General features: G+C 40.4%; 1 protein-coding gene across 8 annotated transcripts in view; it reads left to right on the top strand.

The window, feature by feature from the left end:
• Window positions 1-526: 526 nt before the first annotated feature.
• QTGAL (queuosine-tRNA galactosyltransferase) overlaps window positions 527-22,469 on the top strand; it is a 152,882-nt gene continuing 130,939 nt past the window's right edge. For 6 of the 8 annotated variants that reach the window (XR_012652736.1, XR_012652733.1, XR_012652734.1 and 3 more), the window contains exons 1-3: window positions 14,094-14,444; window positions 18,658-18,774; window positions 18,903-19,002. Coding sequence is in view for 3 of the 8 variants with exons in the window: in XM_075044878.1 (XP_074900979.1) it covers window positions 14,349-14,444; window positions 18,658-18,774; window positions 18,903-19,002 (313 nt within the window). In the remaining 5 variants the exon portion in view is untranslated. Of the gene's footprint in view, window positions 1,060-14,093; window positions 14,445-18,657; window positions 18,775-18,902; window positions 19,003-22,469 lie in introns of those variants that run through there. The other 2 variants (XM_075044879.1, XM_075044880.1) reach the window with 2 other exon arrangements.

Below are 22,469 nucleotides of genomic sequence, written 5' to 3' on the forward strand. Positions count from 1 at the left end.
TACCTCTGGCTTTCATTCTCCCCCTTTGAAGTCGGAAAAGGCAGCGGCATTTAGTTCTGGGGACCCAGAAAAGTAACGGCAACATGGGGGCTGTGAAAACCCCATCTGTCCTCCATGCCTTCATGATGCTGATACAGTTCTTCATCTGACCCAGGCTGATGAGTCTTACAAATGAGCAAAGCCCAGGGTTGTGGCTGCAGAGCCAAGGATGGTGGGTGCAGAGCCCGGGCTTGCGGGTGCAGGGCCAGCGTTTCTGGCTGCAGAGCCAGGGGTCGTGGCTGCAGAGCCATGCCCAGGTTAAGCCTCCCCCGGTTCAAAAGTGAGGGGCAGAAGGAGATAGGGAACCTCTGCAGCGAAGGGGGCTGTTTGGTTTGCTCATTTGCATCTCAATCCCCACAATGCTCTTCCGGCTACTCACAGCTATTCCATAGTAGTGCTCTTGGCTGAGATCTGGGAACACGCTCAAAGGGTGAGGCAGCTTTTGGATGCACTGAGCTGTTTTCTGTTTGAGCTGTTTTCTGTTTGAGCTGTGAAAAGCAAACATCTTTTCAAGAGAGAACATTCTGAACAGTAATTTTTTTGCATTTACAATTCAGAAAGAGCAGAACTTTACTGAAATCTGGGAGGAAAATATTGTATAATGTCAAAAGGAACATAAATCCTCTGCAGCAAAGGCTTCATGCTACTCTGAAAACAGAAGCCACCAAGTTACTACACTGGCCTAATGTGGCAGAACTGGAGACGCAGGTTCTGGAAACAGCTTCATGCACTCGAACACTTGAACCCCGGTAAAGTTCCATTGCCTTCCTCAAGGAGCAACTCAAAGATGAGGACCTACACAGTCACTTCAGACACGTGCTTCTAAAGTCACTTTTAAATATTTGCTTGTCACAGCTACAAACGCAGGCACAAACAGCAGTGATTTTAAAAGACTCGGAGAACAGGTGGCTGCAGGAGGAGAACCTGTTGAAGGCGAGATGACTAATTTGCTTCAGTACTCAAATGTGCAGATTTGGAGAAAACAAAATCAAGCGGTGATTAGAGATGGCTCAAGCTCAGGTCTGGATTTACATTTTCTTCAAAGCATGGCTGTGTTTAGATCCCGGGTATTAGGGACAAAACTCTCCTGCCAAGTTGGGACCCTGCCGGAAGGCATAGTAAGGGCACTTTCAGATGCAGGATTTTGGGTTAAGAGCATCTCAGCTGAACATGCAAAGCTGGTTTAAACAGTGTGGCAGAGCTAATCTGTTGAAAGGTCTCACTCAGCATTGCTGTCCCGAAGGGAATATATATGGGAGAACTGCAAACTCCTCAAGAGCCTTGCTGGTCATTACCCAGCCCATGTGTTGGTTTCGCCATGTGTCCCCGTGTTTTGCAACTCCCAACCAGCTCCCTCTCAGCTGATTTATTTTCACGCTACTCAGCTTGCAGGAGGTGAATCAGGTCCTGTGGTTACAGAGCAGACCCAACGGCTAGTGCGTGGTGTGCAGCCCCTCGCTGGCTGCCAGGAAGGGAAATCTGAAACTTTAAAGGAGGAGGGGGAAGGAGGAGAAGGAGGGTATTTTCTGGAAAGGCAAAGCCTTAGCTGAACAGCATGCATGGCAAAGCAGGAGGGAGAAGAGAGTGGTCTAAGAGTTCAAACAAGCCTCAGAGAGGACAATAGAAAATTAATACGGGAGCAATATGAAAGACATAGAATTTCTAAGGTAAATCCAGGGGACGGGCAGGAGTAAGCAGAATAACGAAACAGGGAGAGGTTCAATGGCTGAACGGACAGTGGGAAATCTGTGTGTGTAGTGAGGGGGAACGTGTTACTTGCTCTCATGAAATTAAAATTAGTAATGAAAATACACTCATCCATAATTGCACCCTTCTGCTTATTCCTGCTTACTTCTGTTAGTAGTAATATCTGAGCATAGTTCCTATTACTCCTAAATCATTGCTGCTCACGGCTTGCTTTTCTTGTTTTAAATGGAAAAGTTTTGGCCTTTGGAATGTAACAGAAAACAACACACATTTAAAGAAAAATAAGCAAATCTCTCCTAGAAGCAGCTAGCGTTAACTGCATGCCTGAAATCAAGTCATAGGACAACAGGATTTCTGATTGAACAGTGTCAATTTAGAGGTTGCGTTTGAAAGAGTGAGGCAGCATTACAGAAGTGTTGAAAGAGGGGGCGGGGGAACGAAGCTGCCCCTCTCCCCTCGGACACACAGGCAGCTCTCTGAAGCAAACAGCTACCCACTGAACTGGCAGCTCCGGCTGCAAGCACAATCCAGCTTCCGCCTCTGGATGTTTGCATTAGGATCCCAACCAGCTCCCACCCAAATCAATGGATTTTGCTGTAGGCACAAAAGGGATACTTAGGTATTTTCAGTCTTAATTGTCAGATAAACAGAAAAACTCTGGGGGAAAAAAAGCCAACATTATTTGGACAAGTTAATTACAAGACATAACTCCATAATAAATAAATAAAAAAGTGGAGATGCCCAGACTTGTGATGTGGCCAAACCAGTAGGTGTACCTAAAGTTACACCTATCGGCTCTCACTGCACGAGGGAATGTGAAAACAGGGATGCTACCTCTGCAGGCAATGAAATTCATTTACCATGAATACTTAGACATGTAAGGCAAATCAGTAGTTTGGCCAGTAAGTATATTTTACTTTTTAAATTTCTACACTTAGAGTTGCTGGCAAATAAATGTCCCTTTCTCCTCAAGGTGTTTATTTCCATCTCACAGTTACGGAGCAGGGTAAAACATGGGACTAAAACTGGCTTTTAAGCAGGGAAGTCAGGCATGCTCTCCTCCCCTGGGTCCCCCAGAAGCAATGGGGAGCGAAGCCCCTCTGCAAGACCAGGTAACAGCCCAGGTAAGAGCTGAATCACCTTTGGCAAAGTGCCTGCCTCACCATGCTGACTGCAGAGGGAGACTACACTCCTGGCTACACTGCTCTTAATTTAAGCACCTCAGCTAGCTAAAATACATGCAGATTAGGGAGGCTGAGTGAGGGTAATCTTGGCCAAGGAGTCTAAGGTGGAGTAAGGATTAAACCTGTGCTCTGTGATAGTGCTAAAACCATAGCTTTAGGATACCGAGGACCATTTTCCCAAACCACACAGCCTGGTTTTCATCAAGCCAAGGGCCAACGCATCACAGCAGCAATGATTCCTGTGCTTTTCTCTCACTATATTCCCCCCCCAAAACACCTTAAACTGTTAAGCAACCCAGCCCATGCAGACAGGAATTTGCTTTTTACTCTTTGCACATCAAACTGAAAAGCAATGAAGGGAATGATGTCTGGACCCAAGCAGCCTATTGAGAGGATCAAAAAGGTAACACAAAGCACAAAAGATGGCTAAGAAACACAGATCATTTGCCATCCCACACAGCAAAGCTGTCTCAGGACCTGGGGACCCAGGCAGAGGATTTAGTGCCTAAGCCTAGAGACTCCTCTGGGTTGCAGGCATTAACTCATGCTTGCATGCCTGAGACCGGATAAAGCTGAAGTCAAAAACAAAAACCTCTGAAGAGGCCTCAGCATATTGTTGTTTCGGGGATAGTCCTGTGCATTTCATCCACAAAAATTAGTGTTTTCTTTTCATTTCACAATAACCTAGGTATTTAAAATGTCTGCCAAAAAGTACTCAGAAACCCAGCATTTAATCTGAGGACTTTTCAGGCGGACCAGTTGTTTATTTTTACCATCTAATGAACATTAATTTCCTGTTTTAGAAAACGTAAGTTATGCCACTGGTGAAGCTGATATTTATCTTTATATATATCCTCTTGCCTGGCTTAGTTTTTCATTTTCTCCAGTTCCTCCAGCCTGAGTGCACTCTGCAGTCTGTAGACTCAGCCTGAGCAATTGGTGGTTCTTCAAATGTGTTCAGAAGTTTCCAGTACATGGTGGGAGAATATGATAGCAGAGGACATAGGTCTGAATCCATTAGTAGTCACTTCTCATAATAAAAACAAAGCTGAGGAGAGTATTTGTAACACTGATCTGAAAACAAGAATATATTTTCCTTTCTGCCTCAGAACTTAGACAAAACTAATGCAAGTTACACTAAACAAATCCAGCCCTTGCCAGGATAAACAAACATTTGCAGTGTGTTTGCTACATGCCTGTCATGAAATAAAGACACTGACATGCATTTTAATGCAACTCTCCTACAAATTGTGAAAAAAATAATTGTGCACTGGGTATTCGTTGCTAGGTTACTAGAAGGGAAGAGAATATTTTTGCAGACATGATGAACTAACAAGGTAAATAATTCAACTTAATCATTTGCAAATTTCACACTTAATTTTCAACAGCAGGTCTTTTCAGAGCCCAGATCAACCTCAGATCTGATGACAGTGATTTTTTAGAGCAAGGCTGACAAGCTCCTGTGAGCCAGATTTGGCCCAGGGGGTAGTTTTTATATGACAAACTTCCCCTCCCAAACACAATGGCAGTTTTACGAGAAAAAAGGCAGGGAGGTTTGCCCGGTTGTTATTAACAGCACATTAATTTCCATTTCTTCTTAAACTCAATCACTCACTGAGTGATGTCTTACCAAATATTGCAGCATTAACAGAGAAAAAACTAAAAGTGTACATGCCCAATCTGTCTGTACAGTACTCCTATCAGCAACATTCTGGGAGGAATAGCACTAATTCTGATTAAAGCAGATCAGGGATTGTAGAACTAATCCATAAATTCCGACATTATTACATACTTGCTTAAGGAAAAACAATGGATTAGATCATGAAATCAGATCTGTGCTGCTCCACAAAGCAGGGTCCTTTGTGCTGCTTTGTGGCAGTATTTGCAGGGCAGATGTATCTGAAGGAAGGGGTAAAGGGCCAGGCATCCCCAGGTCCCTTTTAGCACCACCCAGGTCAGCAGCAAGAAAACTCCTCCAAAGAGACCTGAAGCTCAGATGAGAATCTTTCTATTTTGCCAAGTTTCCAGATGACAACCAATACATACATCTGCTGAAAGAGATTCTGATTTTTTTTTTCTTCTTTTTCTTTGGTTCAAAGCATGTTTTGGCTATTGTGGCTTTATTAAGTCAAATTACACTCTCATTTAGGTGCCAACAAATCTGACCACAGAAACAGTCCACTGATTAAGTAGTGGACTGAGGAAGAGGCAAGTTAGGTTCTCTGTCAAAGTCTCCACTCAGTGCCTTGCATGACCTTCTGAAAGTCATTTCTCTATATTGTGATGCTGAATTTAGTTGATGAGGAACTCTGAAAATCAATTGACACAAATTCATGGTGGTCTGCCAATATGTTGTGTGAGCAGTGGCAAAGGCAAAACAACATGAAAGCTCAAAGGTATGGTAACAGGCCTTGTTGAGGCTAAAAGATCTTAATTTGAAATGTCCCAAGGACAGTGACAAGCCATGAAGTCTAATGAAAACTGAGGAGTAATGACTAGCAAATTAGAAAGTATCTTTACTCAGAAACACCATGAAGCCAGAATAAATGTTAATATTTTTAGAAGATGCTGTGGTTACCCAAACTCTCTTTCTTGTAATGCTTTTGGGAGAAGTCCTTGAAGCAGTATGTAAGTATCAAATCTGAACTTTGCTATGCTGGTAATATATATGTCTATGTATCTTCTGCTTTCTCAGACAGAATTCTGGCTGAAAATCCAATGAAATCCATTCAAAGGTAAAAAGACTAGTGTAAGACTTTGAAGGAAAGGGAATCCTTCCCTACTGTTGATTTCACTAGATACTTGTGCTCCCATGAAGAACTGGATGAGGCCTCTTGTTACATATCAAACTTTCTCATTCTTTTATTCCTAGGTCTCATGCTGACAAGACTGGGTTGGGCCTTATGTGGACCCAAATGCTTGAATGGACACAAAAATCTGACAGTCTCTACTTCTCTCCCCCAACAGTGACCTGTCTCATTCTACCTAACACGTCTTTCAAGGAGATTTCTGGAGATCTCACTCATCACTTAGATCAGATTCTGTTTTTAAATTATCCTTCGTTTAGATGGAAAGAATGAGATTACTTTCTTCCGTACTGGAAGACTTATCTCTTACCAGTTTACAGTCATATTTTTTTTAATATTTTATCCAAAAATGTTGGACTATTTCAAGGAAAAAAAAAAAGGTAGAACTAACCCAAATGGTTGATTATCTTTGTATCTCTAGTTCTATTTCATTTCACGCCTCCCTCACTTCACAGCACTATAACCTTTTTGAATTGCCCTCTGTGATATCCACTCCTTCACTGTTGACCATTGCTCACTTATTCATTGCTTGTTGGATCAGCTGGGCACTTGCACAATCAAGCCTTTGTTATGCTTTCAGACAGGCTGCAAGTCACAATATTGAAGCAGCACAAGGACTGTTTCCTCTGCTGGTATTCTTCTTCCCTGGCATTTAGGAAGACAACATCCTAAACACATGAAAATGCATATAAAGTAATCACGACAATAATTCATACAACAGCTCTCATTTAACTGGCTACACAGTGTCTTTTCCCCGTTAATTGTCATAAGAGAGTGAAATACCCAAAAGGCTGAAGAGTTTTTGCAAGTTGGTCAACGGAGAAACATGAATTTGCTTCTTTAAAAAGTGGAGCAGAGCTCAGGTTTATTTAATGAATCAGTAGATGATGGCTGGTGATACACAGTTAGCGGGGATCCTAGAAAAGCTGCTCTCTCCAACCAGTTAATTGGCCTAAACAAAATGGAATGTAGTTTTCTAACTAATAAGCACTGACAATAATGAAGAGCAACTGCAGGGACGGTGGGAAGATAAAGGAATGCACATACCAAGGTTCTGCAACAGTATGAAATGTCAAAGTTCAAGTTTACATGCATAATAACCACAACTGGCACATGGGTTGTTGGGCACATAAATAAGCTGAGAACCCATGATGAAAACACTAACAAATACAACTTTATACAGTTGGAGGTTTTAAAACAAAATGAAACTTCTCATATGCATATACAGATAGCCCAGTATTTAAACACCTGCACGATCTGCTTCTAGGCCAATGCTATCAATGCAGTTGGACACCTATATATCCTTGAACTCTGTCTCAATAGGCACAGTATTGGACATAGTACAAGAAGCAATGTTAGGAAAATGCTATTTTTAGTTCATTTCACTTAAAGTCAAAATGAGGATCTTGGCTTCCCAGATGGTGAAATTGAATCTCTCCGTCCCTTGCAGTAGAAAAAAAGGAAGCACCTTATATGGGAAGGGAAAGTTTAGATAGAAGTTAAGTAGCTGGGTTGCTTATGGAAAGAATAAGAGTATTCAGCAGAAGTAGACGAGTAAGGATTTTGTCACAGGGAGGGAGAAGCAGAGACTTTTGTATATGGTGGTTTATTGCAGGCTTTAATGGCATCAGGATGATGTTACCAGGGAGTCTCTACAGAATGAAATAATTTACTGTCATCTCTTACATCCTGCTAGCACAACAATGTAGTCTCCATAGACCTACTCCTAAAGCAGTTTTGATAGCCAAATTCTATCTGTAATGCCACAGAAGATGTCATAACCTTACCTAAAAAAAAACCCTTGACACAAGTGTCACTTTATTCACACAAAATTATTGTGAATTGGTAACGTCCTTTGAAAGGGTTATTATACAGACAGATTTGCTGAGGTCTAAGGGGCTCCAGACCTTCCTTTCCTTTCTCTCTCACATGCTCCAATGCTGGCAGCCGCCACGGTCCCTAATGCTGCATGGGGCTACGGCTTCTTCTCAGCATCCCTGCAGCCAGGGAAAAGCAGCAGTGCTGTGCAGTGCCCAGAGCCCGGTGGTCTCGTCACCTCCTACTCCCCACAGCAGCCCACAGGTCTTCCAGTTGGGCTCAGTGGCCCAACGTGAGGATGTCCCTATCACGAGTCTTGACTTGACAGATGATCTCATGCTGGGGCTGTGCCTCTATCCCTCCCACAGCCCAGGAGCCACATGCACTATTGGATAAGACAGTAAGAAGCCGTCACAGATACCATTTACACGGCTATGTTGGCTTGTTTCCTCATAGAGCTGGAGGTCCCCATGTTAGCAGCATATTTGTCAGGCTGTTCAAAGGCCTTCCTGGCCTTGAAACCGGTTACATTCAGAAAAGAAAGTACGTAAAAATGGAGTAAGAGCTTTTCACTGAAAGAGAACAGTTTCCTGTCTCTGTTCTGCTCACATCCGGTCAATTTTCTGACAAGAATTACATCTTTACTACTCTTTTACAACACACAGCCAATATAGCTGTAAGGGAGTAAGCTGCTTACTAGCCTTTGTATTACCAGCAGTATTATTAACTTTAATGAATCCGTAAAATCTGTTTTACTGAAGATGCGTGAACCTGAAAGAACTTTGAATTTCATAACCCAGGGTGAGTCTGAAGAACTGGCATTTACAGGAAAATGGAAAAAGAGTCTTTGCTTGAAAATTAAACAAAACTGAAATGGAGTTAGTCACAATAAACTGTACTTTAAACCCCGCTTTTCAGAGTAGATTAGTATTTTAAGAATGATATTAAAAGATATGATATAATAAGATGTCTTTTATAGGGTAGTATAAAGATTTAAAGAACCTATTGAATTCTATTTTCAATGAAGATGTATTAAGTAAATATTGCTGTATTCTCTAGAGCTATACAATTCTTGTAATCTTTTCTTCAGAGGCCTTTGGCTAATTCATAATTCAAAACGTTACTCATTTCCCTTCCTGTCTGTATGTCATATAAAGATGTGCATCCAATACATCGCCTTGTGGATCTCTGTATATTATACACATCCCAGTTCCTGTTATGTATACATTCCTTTGTAGGGATGTGATTTATTTCTTTAAGCACTTTCCCATCTTAAAATGTCAGATGCTTCCTGTACTTATACACAAAGAAGTTTAAGGCCCCAAAGGTACTGAAGTTCAACAAAATTCTGACTGTAGACAGTATGAATTTAACAGTGAATCTTTGGGAAATATACAATTCCACCTACTTTCCTCAGCTCTCTAGCATAACTTTATTTCATCAGTGTTTAACACGTCAGTCATCAAGAAGATCAAACAGAGGTATGGTTTTGAAAAACAAAGAACCTAAATTGAACTTTCTAAAGGTTTATTCTTCTTCAAGCAGAAGCTTTGATTCTCAAGGGTTATCACTTATGGCACACAGGAACTTGTCAAGATTAGGAAAATGGGATTTCAAGGCTAACTTTTATCTATTTCCATTATCTGAATCTTGCTATCTCTTGTAAATAAGATTTTTTCCCTCCAAATAACTCACTTATAAAGGTTTTTAGGTAAGTAAGGAAAATACCATTATTACTTTACTGGGTTTCAGACTGGTTACTTAATAACAAAACCAAACTGCATTAGCCAGGTGGTTAGACCATAATCAGTTGCATATCACTGGGTTCTCCAGCAGATTTCACCAGATAAAAACTAAAGGTGTTTCTTTTACTGTATTTTAAAAACACAGCATTATAAAGAAACATTCTTTTAAGAAAAGATTACCAAATAAAAGTCTAACATTGCTTAAGATTGGTCAATTATTGAAGCCCTAGGCAGAGAAAAACCTGCACTGATCTTGTTCAGCTCTATGGAAGAACTGTGCCTCTCCCTTGCCACTACCTTATCTCCTGCAGTCTTAATGCCACAAAACAGCACTAAACATAAATGTACACTCAACCACCTGAACTACAGCAGCTAAGAGAATGGCTCAAGCAGAACAGGGAACCTGCACAAAATTGCAGTGTGGCCCAGCAGACTGATGAGAGGACATGAAATGAAAGTGCACAGGGAGTGGAGTGACTGGTGGTGGTCAAGAAGAGGGTATGTTTGGAGCTGTGGACTGGTACTGAAATGAATGGGATCTTTCTAGTTCACCCGCAAAGGTACCCAAGTCCAGTACTCCTGTTAACAGAATATTTGTGACATTTGCCAACTCATAAAAACAAGCACGGACTTCTTCAGATTGACTCATTTTAAAAAAAGAAACAAGCAACAGCAACATCCTTTATAACGACAGCTAATGTTTCAGAGAGAGAAATGTATCATACAACAGTTCTTCTCTGAAGAGCAACAGCATTTTTCAGTGAGGTTATTCAAACTCAATATGCCTAAATTATCTTCAGGTTTTCTTCAGAGCAATTACCCCTGCAATTTCAGCCGAGCATTTGAGTCTTGAGTACACAGGGAAATTGGCCCAAATAACTCTTCGGTACTAGCCCTGCTAGTAATAAAGGCTCTGAAGGCCAAAGGAAGGCATTAGCAACACTTGTGCAACTCCCTTAACGGGCTGTACACATGTAACTAATTGGAAACCAGTAAACAATTCTGGTATTGAAGCACAAAGCAGATAATCTCACTCACACTACTTCAGTCATTTTCTTCTCATGTGGCTGACTGGAATAAAACTGCTAAAATACTGTTTCCCTCATGCAGAAAAAGATCTAGGGGATATAATAGATCACAAGCTGATTAGGAGTCAACAGTGTCAAGCCATTGTGAAAAAGGCAAACACTGCACTAAGCTGTGCAAACAGGAGCATGGCTTGCAAGACATGGGAAGTAATCCTGCTCTGCCCAGCACTGGTACAGCCCCAGCGGGAACACTAGGTCTGGCGCTGGGTCTCATTCTCCAGCGGAGATGCAAAGCGACCAGAGAGAGTCCAGAAGAGAGTGATGAGAATAAACAGAGGTCTAAAGCATGACCAGCGAGGAAGGACTGAAAGAATCAGATGTGCATAACCTAAACAAGAGAGCGGGATGGGAGGGAAACTAACAACCATTTGCAAATACATAAATTGTGGCTGTGGAGAGGAAGGGAATGACTTGTTTTCTGTGTGCAGGGTGGATAAGGAATAACAGATTTGGGATGGAGTTTGCAAGCCCTCCAGGCAAAGAAAGGGTTAACAGAGGCATTAGCAAGAAAGCAGCTGAGCAGGCACACAGCTGCAGGGGATAAAAACCCTCGGGAGAGGGCTACCAGAGGACCCCTTAAGGAGGGAGGGGGCTGAGGGAGCCTCTCAGGGCAGAGATACAGGCTTAAGGGATGTTGGGCCGTGTCCTTTATAAGAGATTCTAGTCTTACCGTTGGCACGTTACTGGCCTCCTCGTTTGTATTGACTCAGTGTGTTTTGATTATGAAATGGGTATCTTTTTTTAGGTCTGCAAAAAAAGCAGGATAGGATGCTAAGGTTTTTGGTTTGGGTTTTTTTTTAAATAGCCCAGCAAAACTTTTCACATCTTGCCTAAAATGTGGTCAAAGTGCTGAATCAACTAAGGCAGGAGAAGAGGAGGATAATTTTTGCCTGAAGGAAAATATTTAAACTCCTGTTACTAACAGAGGACTCAAACTGAGGAGCTGTACCTTGGGAGCTGAAGACTTTAGTCTGTGGAGGGAGAGAGATAGCAAGAAGCTTCTGTGCAAAAGGAAAAAGTTAGGCAATAGGCTCAGGCTCAACAGCTCAAAAACTGGGAAGATGACAGGTTGTCTGGATCTTTTTGTTAGGGGGGAAAAGATCTTAGCCTGCCAAATTTGAAGGGGCTTGGGAATCGCAGCAAGGTCTAGGATAGATATTAAGAAATTCTTTCTAAGGGTGAAGATAGCGAGGACTGCAATAAACTGTCTGAGGATGTTACGAAGCCCCCATTGTTGGAGGAAGGCCTCTGAGAACAGGCTAGTAGATATTTGTCAGGACTGACAAAGTTGATCCTGTCTCAGGATAGCAGTACTACTAGATGAGCTTCTGAAGTCCCATTCTGCCGTGTAATACTATAATGAGAAGTATTGCATCTCTTTTCTTGCCACTCAACTGTGACATTTTATGAAAATAACTGAGCGGTTTTGGAAGCCCAAAGCATTCTTTGAACAGAAGTGGTTTCAAAACTAGCTCTAAGCTGAATATTTTACCTATTCAGTTGAATGATCCTTTCAACATGGTGTGTTCTCAAAATACTTCAGTACTGAAGCTTGTAAATTCAGTGACGAATGTGTATGTTGGAAGAAAACTCTATACTCCTTCTGTCTTTCCAGTAAAGATACAACTAAATTAAGTTGCCTGCATGCTCCACAACACCAACAGATTGGTTTGTGAGGATATTCTTTTACCCCCTCAGTTACAGTTTGACCTTTTCAAAAAGAAACTAAACCCAAGACTACTTGGCCTAAATAACCCTAGCATTACCCTGCACAAGCAGTCCTTTTTTTATCTTTTTTTAAACTCTCAGTGAAATCAGTTGAGATCCATCCTCACAAATCAACAGGTCTAAGCTGTCCATACTATAACTAGTCTGTGTCATTTTTGAAATGCCAGTTAAAGGTAAAGAAAGCAAAATGACTTCCTAGATACTATGTCTTTCCATCAAGATGAGGAAAATTTCTATTTGATAGCTAAAGCCTCCAGCATTTGCAAGTTTTAGGTTCACAGTAATAATCCTCAAGAGATGGTTTTATCAGAAATAAAAGCTAAAAGCTAGTACAAAGAGAAATGTCTTTGATTCTGTAATGCTTTTAGCTGTAAGACCGCTTTGTGTGCTGTTCCCCACCACTCTGAAAAATCTTTGAAGTAGAGCAATTGGAAGTACAACTAGGACCAAACCATTTTTGCTTGCTTCTAAATGAGTTTGTCATGACAGCATTAGCTCTCTTTCCATTCTGACCCACATGAAAGAGGAATAGGCACTGAAACAATGGACTATATTTTGAAAACTATTTAGTTGCCCAAGAACACAGAAACGCCTGCTATATTTTCAAAAGCCAGTAGGTAACAACTGTCACAATGGAAGTTAGATGCCTAGGTTGCGCTGAAAATCCCACTGAACAGTTTTTGCATGCTTGTGGGTCTTTCAAAGTCTGTCCAAAATCCCCCCAAATGAAAACATTTTAAGTAGATGTTTGTATTTAACTACCCTCTGTGGTCAGCTACAGAATATAACTTAGAAAACATTTCTGGTGGTTTTGATTGGTTCTGTACTTTCCTTGGGGAAGGAAGCATGGGCTTTGCTCTGTATTTTGTAGACTGCTTCGCATAATGAGGTACTGGTCCCTGACTAGGACTTTTGTTTGGTTCAGCGAAAGTAAAGCAATACTCTGCTATACTTTCTTAGATAAAGCAAGGCATACAGGCAACGTAAAAGTGCTAGCAGCCTTCATCGCCAGAAAAAAGAAATGATCACATTTAGTAGTGCTGTTCACAGAGAGATTAAGCTCAGGCTGGATGGAGAGAAGCTGTGTAGATAATTTGAAATAGATTCCGAGGGTGAATTACTGCTTGGCTGTCTTCCTCACCTCCTCAGTTCTCAGATTTGTGTGCCAACAAACATTTTAAGATAACTCTGCTCCGTTTGCTCCTTGAATTGTCTAGCTGTTTAACAGGCTCTTCAGATAAACAAGGGATAATCTCAGGATTTTGCTCAACAAAGATCGCTTTGTGCAAATTTTAAAAATTCTGAATAGGTTATTGTATAGGGCCTGGTCTTGCGATTCCATTTAGTTGTGAATACTTTCAAGGGAGCAAGTGGTTGCACAGTCGTAGTTTCAGCAAGTAAATGATCAATAATGATAACATTTTCCCATTTAAAAGGTTATTAAAAAATAAAAAAAGGCACTCACAGCACTGAGCAGACCAGTCTTGACCAAGAAAAGTGCTGACTGGAGAAATAAAAGTAACAAATGTAATTAGAGAACAGGTGGGAAACTGCAGGCACCATTTATTTAAAACATTAGAGCCTCCACAGACAGGACCCTCAGCCCTGCCACGGCCTGGCCAGCACACCCCGAGCCGGGCCGGAGGAAATATCCCACACGCAGCGAGGAGCAACTTTTTCAAACTTTAAGACGCCACACCGCAGCCTCCGGCCAAGACATCCTTTTTGAGCAAGGAACACGGCCTGCAGCTCGCCCGCCGGCTCCCCCCAGCCCGACAGCGCAGCCTGCCCACGGATCGCCGCTCCGCCCGCCCTCCGTCTCCGCAGCGCCTCGCTGCTCGCCGCCCTCCTAGACCGTCGCGCAACGCAGCTGCGGCGCTTCCGGCCTTTCCAGCCGCCTTATCTATCGTTGTTCCTCCCGCCAGCGTTTCCCCGTGCGCGGAGCGGGGGACTCGCGCCGCCGACCCCGGTGCACGGGGGTGGGGGGGGGGGCTGAGGGGACGGGGCGGCGGACGGGCGAGCGGGCTCCTCGGCCCCGGGGAGGGGGAGCGGTGCTCCGCGGCGGGGCAGTTCCTCAAGAGGAACCCCCTGGGGTGGGGGGCGGTAAGTGCGAGGCAGCAGCCTGCCCCCCCCTCCCCCGGCCGGGAGCCCCGGCTCCTCCAGAGCGTTACGGGCCCAGCGGTTCCCCCCCCCCCCCATCCCGTTCCTCCTCCCTGAGGGGCGGAGGCGGCCATGGCGGAGGCGGGGAGAGCCGTCGGGAGCCCCGCCGCTGCCCGCCGCCCCGTGCCCCCCCGGGCGCCGGCGGGGCGAGGCCGCGCCGTCCAGGTGGTACGTGTCAGGCGGGCGGGCGGCGGGCTGAGGCTCGGGCGGGGTGGGGGGGAGGCCCTGGCCGGGCGGGCAGCCGGGGGCCTCGGGGGAAGAAGCGAGTCCTGAGCGGCTGCGGCGCTCGAGGCGCGTTCCCGCCGGCTTGCCTTGGAGGTCTCGTAGGTGCTGGGCGGAGGAAAGCAGCGGGGCTTTCCAGGAGGGGCTTTCGGCCTTGGTTCTGTGCTCGTTGGCCTTGCCGAATGGCAGGCCGGGCGTGTCTGGCGACGCGGAGTGTGAAAAGACGGGTTTTAAATTTTCTTACGATACTTCATTCTTCTGTTACTCCCTGTAACAATGTTTGGTTTTTTTAAAAATAATTTTTTTCTTTTGCAAACTTATACCACTAATGTGGTTTGGCGACAATTTAGCCAGGCGAGCATCTGAAAAACAAAAACACGCAGGTCAGTGGGCAAGTAAAAATGATGAACAATTTCATGGAGTCTCGGATCCTAAAGGCAGGTCAAAGTTTGTGGCCTGAAAATAAACCTCTCTGGGTTTATTTAAAGTATCCCATATATGAGATTTAACAAAACTAGTATGTTTCTGCCAACAGCCATGACTTTCTAAATGGTTTGGAGTAATGACTCATTTGAAAACTTCATTTAAAAATAACAGTTTCTGACTTCTATAAAATCTTCAGCAGTGTTAAAACGATTTTTAAAAAATTATTTTCCACATTCAGATACGGAGGCAGGGAGGAGTCTACTTGAACTGAAATTTGTGCAAACTGAAAATTGCACTTTGGAGTTACTGTATATATTCTTAGTAGAGGATGATGGTGGTAATGCCAGAAATGAGATTTGGATGTAAAACATTCAGTTGCACAATTTCTGACACTTTTTTTTAAAACCTCACATTTCTCTACTATTCTTCAATCCTGTGATTGATGAATTGCTTTTCAGTGGTCTAGCTGAGGGACGGAGTTTTTTGGCCGAGTAATACATTTGTAGAAGAAAGGGGATTGAACTACCCGTTAACCATTTTGCATTCTGCCATTTTGCCATACATCAAAATTCACTTTGCAGTGAAGCCAAGAATAATTATCTTCAGCTTAGTGATGGCAAAACTACATTACTAAAAATACCTGAAATTGCTTCAGGTCTTACTCTAGAATGTGTGAAGTTAGTGTGATGCCAGGTGCTGTCACAATGTTCAAATCCAGATCTGATTCATAGTTATGTATTTTAACCATAGTGCTTGGCTCATAGGCTATGAAAATGCTCCTCTGTTGGATTCTGCTATCAATAAGTCTCAGCTAATGAAATTACAATTCTGGCTCAGTTGTCACTCAGTTGATCTTGTAATGACAAAAATACATTAGTTGTTTGCAATTTACATCCCTGTGTTGACTCAAAATTGCTTGGAAGAGCTTTATGCGTATTCCTGTTGTTCACTGTTATGGTAGCAGTCTTCAAATACAGGAAAGGCTGCTGCAAAGAGAACCAGAGTAATAATCTATGTTGGGATCGGGAAGTAGTAGTTGGCATAAACTGCAGCAAAAGGACTTCAGACATTGGGAAAACTGTGTTCCAGGTCTCCCTTATGCCTGCTTTCAGAGATTGCCTTAGCAAGGTTGGTGTTTCTGTCCCTGGAGATTATGATTTGTCAGCAATGATGTAGCTCAAGTTGATCTTGTTGTGGGACAGAAGAAATAGACACAGTCTCTTGGGGTTACTACCACCTGTTTTTTTTTACTATGAATCTGCACCTGCAAGTGCCCTGGTTCATGTTTTTCCCTCTTTAAATGAGGCAAGGAGGCTGAAGTATTCTGATATAGTCACACAATGATAAAGGCCAATTTATGAATGCCCAGTTCAGGACAAGTAGCAACTGCAACTTTTAAGCTAGGCTACAAATGTAGAAGTGAAGTAGGGAGAAATGAAAGTTTAGCTCTGCGGTGTTTTTAATTTATTTTTGGCTTAAAAAAAAAAAAGTAAACACAGAAAAACAGCAAACTGGGTAAGAATGGTAGAACCTAAGGAACCTTTAGTATACAATGTTAGCAGTACTCTGATATATTTTAATCATGTGGCTGTATACATTATTTGTATGTATTTGTTAATTTTTCAGGTTTTACATGGAAGTATCATCAGCAATTCAGCTGTGTACCTTACTTTGGCAGGCACCTAGCTTAGCATTGTGGTAGTTCTGTGGAAGTAGAACCTGCTCACAGTAATGTGTTTAGGAGCATGCTAATATATTATGAGTTATTATGTTGAGTTTAGAGTACCGTAGTGGCATCAGGTATTTATGGATTGTTTTATATGTGCTGCTGTTAAAGTACTATTTTTTTCTGGTTTCAGTTCAAACTAAACAGAGAGGTCCAAACATAAACTTGATATTTTACACTGCTGTCCAGACTTAAAACAGGAGTTCATGTTGGAAAAAAGCAAAGAAGTTTCAGTTTTACAGTTTTCAAGCCAATATCAAGCTAGTTTGTGATGGCGTAGTCAAATTTTTACTGAGTTCATTAGAAAACAAATTGGAAAAATAATTGATTTTTCTGGATGTGCAAAACTGTAGCTGGTTTATATTGTCATTGGAAGAATTGGAGAATCCTTTTCTTTCTGAATGAATACATTTGATTAGTATGAAAGTATAGGGTCGTATTTTAGTTGCTGTCTAGACATAAAGGATATTAAAATCCTGCGTAAATTGAATATATTGGTTTAGAATCTCAGACTGTTGCTAATTTTTTTTAGTCTCAAAGTACTAATCTGAGACAGTTCTGAAATAATCTTTTTTGTCTGTATGTTGTAATTATTTGGTAATAAATTTAACTTTTTTTTTAAATTTCTCCTTATTTTACTTATGTAGCTCTTTAACATGGAAGTCAAAGACCTGCTTTGCTTAAATTTTTAGATAGCTTTCTTCCTACTTCTTTTAAATACCCCTTTTGCCTGTTACAGCCTCCTGCCAAAAATCAGGATGTTTGTTCATTTTAGACAAGTATATTTTTTTGTATTTTACTGTGAAATGTTGTTTCTTATTTGTTAATCGTTGTACCATACATCATACTCTAAAATAAACCAAAAATACACTCCTAAATGTCTAGAAAAATCTGCTTACTAATGTATACATTTGCATGTATTTGCACAGTGTACATGTACTCACATGTCACTAAATCTTGAATAATTCAATTTCAGTAGTATTCTAGTATTTTGGTTCTTAAGATTCTCACATGCTCAAAATAGGAACTAATCCTCTGTTTGTTCAAACTATGCATTTATGGTTACACCACAAGATAAGGAGTTTAAGTTCTGTTTCTAGGAACCTCTTAAAATGTCCCCTGAGACTTTTTACAAGTTACTTAGGCTCTTTGCCTTAAGTTCCCCATCTATAAGTGACCTTAGGAGGTATGGGTTTGGACTCTCCTTTTACAAACATAGCCAGTGTATTACTGCACTAATTTCTTAGGACTTTGCATTCTATGAATGGAATATATTCTTTTTTTGAGATACTGAAAGAATTTGGGGGGGGGGGGGGTGGCATTTTGGGGGTAATTAGAACAGTGGTGAGTAACTGAACAGATAAACCCCTCGTCTCTGGTTTCTAACCAATTTTAAAATATTTCAGATAAGTTTTCATGCTTTGCATGTATGTGGCTGAACCAATAGAGGCTGTAATAGGGAAGCCTGCAATTGAAATGGTAGACTGTGGAACTATGTCATATGTCATCTTCTAATGTGCTTAATAGCAGTTTTAGACAGAATCATTTTTAGAAACATGGCTAGAGCCAAGATGCGTATATAAGCATCTCCAACTGGATAGTAAGCTTAAAGAAAAACTGCTGAGTAAGCTACATTAATGGAAGACAGAAGTAAAGAGTGTTGTAAGAAATGGAGGAATACTAGAAACAGGTTAGTGTGGTGTTATAGGTGTTTTGTTAGCATTTTTGGTTCAGTAGTCTCTTTTAAAGTTTCCTTGGACATCTATCAAAAGCTATCTTGTAGAACTCAAAGAAAAAAAAAGTTTGATAGAGAAGAAAGTGAATTGTATATTTATAATGAAAATAAAGGATCTTTGCCTACTTTTATATTTTTAAGATGCATTTTTTTGTGGAAATTAGTTTCAGAAGGATCTGGCACTTCCCCTTTTTAATTAATACTCATACTGTAAGTAAACAAAAATAGTACTTACTGACATACATTTGGATTTTTGTTTGTTTTTTTTGTAGTCTGTCATTGTGCCTGTTCACAATAGTGAATGCTGGTTAGATGAATGCTTGAAGTCGGTTTGGGAACAAGATTTTAAAGAAACCATGGAGCTGTCAATTTTTAATGATGCCAGTAAGGTATGTTTCACACCTTATGTAAAATATGGTCCAAATAAATGCCGTCTCTGATAGGACTTTTTGTTTTGGACTGTGTTTGGTTCACCATACAAGTTAAAACAGCTGCATCTATGTCATCGTTTTTCTAGGATGGTTCAGCTGAAATAATTGAAAAATGGAAGATCAAGTTGGAAGATGCTGGTGTTCCAGTAATCGTTGGTAGTAATGATTCATCTCAACCTCGAGGCGGTATGTAACTTAATAGTGATTTTTTTGAGCTGGGTTGTTACTGCAGGCATCTTCTGTTTTTTAGTTTGAAAAGTGTCTTTGTAGCCACTCATGTTGCAATGGAAAAAAACCCGCATTGTTTTCCAGAGCGCTCTGTTCAAAAACTCGTTCTGGTTGAGAATTTGGCCCTCTTGGTTTTGGCTCTGTAGTGTTTGTTTATACGTCCAGGAAAGAAGAACTTGGCTTAACACTTGTGCTCTATTCTGCAAAAGAATTTTGTTTAATTGTAGTATATACAATGTTGTCAATGCTTACAATTTTACTGTGGCTTTCTGATATCTGATTTATCTTCAAGAAATGGGTTTTAAGAAAAAAGAAATCCAGAATTTCTTACATAAAAATTTAAAAAGTAAATGCATATCTTTCAGTATTGTAGAATAGACCATGAAATAGAACAAAATACATTTTTGATATCCCTTTGATGATCAGATCAAAACAGAAGTTTCAGAAAAGTTTTGATGTGAATTAAAAACTCTTGCTAAACTCCCAAGTATTTACACAGAGGGCTAAACCAGTATGTTTAGTGAGCTACTGGATAGGTGTATGGTGTGATTCCCCATTGATTTACATGCTAATATGAATTACATTTACCTGCTGGAAGAGATAACAAACAAACCTCTCTAACAGTTTTTCTTTTGCTTGTTTTGGTTCTTTTACATTTAGGGTTTTTTAGCAGACAAGCTTGCTAAAATGTAAAATAGAAATAAAAGTATATAGCTTTTTGAAGAAGCTGGTGTTGAATGGCATTGAAGTTGGAAGGTCATTTCTGTGTTCTGAAGGAGAACAACAGGACAAAGCAAGCAGAACGGTATGCTCACATTTTGTATGTGAGCTCTATAACTGATGTTTTTATCATTCTGGATTTTGTGACAATGAGTAGACAGTAGGAATTGATATAAAACTGGTTCCAAATTTCTGTTTTTCAAGTTATCTCACTTAAAAGGCACACTTTGGAAACAGTGTAACACCAAATGTGGTCAGTTTCTGTTTTTTAACAAAATGTCCTGTTTGTAACTGGAAAGAAACCTAGGCTTATTACAGTCTCCTCAAAATGACCTTATTATGAAAAAGCCAGGTTCTGTTTCAGAAGGCTTAATTTTCATCCCCTTGTTGAAACACACAAATAAATTGGAGTTTGTGCACTGAATTAATCAGCAGCTTGGTATAGGCCCCTGGCTTTATTTACTGTCATTTCTTTTGACTGTAGACTTCTTTAAAGCTGTTTTTTAAAAAGTTGTCAGACCTAGCAATACTGAAGTAACACAGCATAACGTAGAGGGAATTTTTCTCTTTTGGGCAACTGATAAAGGTGGAGTTGAGGAATGTCAAGAATTGCTTGTATTCCTGGAAATTTATCTATCTTCTCCTCCCCCTCTCCCCCAACTATTGGATGATCAGTCTCCTTTTAAATCTTACTTCTCTTAGTAGTTGATGATCTAGAAGCTAACTAGGTTGCAATTTCTCAGGAAAAAAGTCAAGGAATAATACCAGAAGTTGTTAATTATGGTGCTTAGGAAATTTGGTTAGTAATGTTTTTGTTAATACCATCTTGTTATATCATATATTTTCCATTTTTATAAAACATCTTCTGTGTATAAAGTCAAGTTCCTAATAAAGTGTTGTATTAATTGTGTGTAAACTAGTTTTTAGTTTGCAAGAACACACAGCTGCAATGTTTTGACAGTAACTTATGTTAGAATTCTGAAGTCAGTTCACCTTTGCACTTTAGGAAACTGAAACTAAAACTAAATTTGAGTTGTGAACTACAAGGAGCATATTGTGCCATTAGAGATATGTCAGATTATTTTTTGTTTTAACATTTTTTGCTGTTGTGATAGCTGAAACCTGAACAAATATTTAATAAATTGGGGGTGGGGGATGCAGCTGTGAGCATTGTTTTAAAGAATAGTATGAAATGCATAGTTCTTTAAAAAAAACCAAAACAAACACACAACAAAAAATCAAAAAAACCCCACAAAACCAAGCTTATTCATGTGGAAGTCACTCTCAGGTCACCATTAAAATGAGGACATCTTTTCTTCATGGTTGTTACATTTTAGGAGCAAGTTACTTGAAATCCATAGTATTTGTTTGCTTTCAGTGATTTACTTTTATTATGTTAAGGACTAGTTACAACTGTAAGGAGTCTTTCCTTTAAAAGAAGATGCTTTAGTACAGAAACAATGTACTAGTCAGGCTTCACATCTTCAACTATTTACACAAGATTAGGATTTATTTCTGATTCTTTTCTAACATGTAAAAGAAAGGGGGGGAACCTAGAAGAAAAGAAAGGGTCACTTGCCTAAAAAAAGGAAACCTTTTTCTTTCCAAGAGTGAGGAATGTTAATATCTCACTGAGGCTTAAGTTTTTACGGCTGTAACCATGGTAGCAGGCTCTTTTCACCAAGTAAGCAGGCCTTACAAAACTCAGAGACCTGGCACAAACATTTGATTTTGTTCAGTAGAGTAATATTAAAGAAAATTTTTTACTCATGCCAAACATAGGATTTGTTGTGGTGAAACAATTTTTAAAATCTATTTTCTTCTATAGGGAGTTACATCTCTCTTATTAATAATTTTAAAAATATGTGTATTTTCTTCCTTCCTGTCTAAAAAAAGCTGGTATATGAAAGCTTCAGGATGGTTTCTGTCTTAATCTTAGAAAGAAATACTTTCCAACTTTTTCTCATAACAAATATTAAATATTTCATTATTTTAAGTGTTTTATTTGAAAATGAGATCTGAAATGCTTCAGAAAGTTCATAGAGTAATATAATTGTCATCTTGTAGTTGCCTTTGAGTCTCCTCACTTTTTTTCTACATTATTGATTCCTACTACTTCATTATTTTCTACTGAAGGTTGTTGAAATATTATACTAATGACAGCATTGAAATGTAAGTACAAGCTGCTTTACAGCTGATAATGATGTATGAAAGTATTTATTTGATTGATGTCAGGCAAATTTAGTTCTATCCTGTTCTTCTACCTCTTGCTTTAGTAGGGACCTCCACAGTATTAGGGTTTTGCTTGTTTGGCATGTCCAGACCTGCTAACTTGCACCAGTTGTTTCCCACTAATACTGCTCATGCCAGGATTCAGCTCTGCTGTTGTGGTAGCTACTGACTTTGCCAGCTGCTTTTTTACTGCCAATAGGAAGGAGAATGAGAGCAACTGTATATGTGAGATTAGATATTCATATGTGTATAGAAAGTAATATGTAAATTTACTACTGTAAGATAGTCCAAGAAATCCGTGATTAAGAGAAGTTAAGGTGAGGGTTAAAATACTCAAAATACATAAGAAAAGAATAACATAATTATAAGGAAGAGCCTTTATTAGTAGCGTTCTGTTGGTAGTTGACATAATGTTCCTTTGAGGCAGTAAGAAATGCAGTCATGTCTTTTTCTGTACTTGGACAACTAAGCAA

The sequence above is a fragment of the Buteo buteo genome, chromosome 13, assembly GCF_964188355.1.
Source record: "Buteo buteo chromosome 13, bButBut1.hap1.1, whole genome shotgun sequence".
Classification (NCBI taxonomy): domain Eukaryota; kingdom Metazoa; phylum Chordata; class Aves; order Accipitriformes; family Accipitridae; genus Buteo; species Buteo buteo.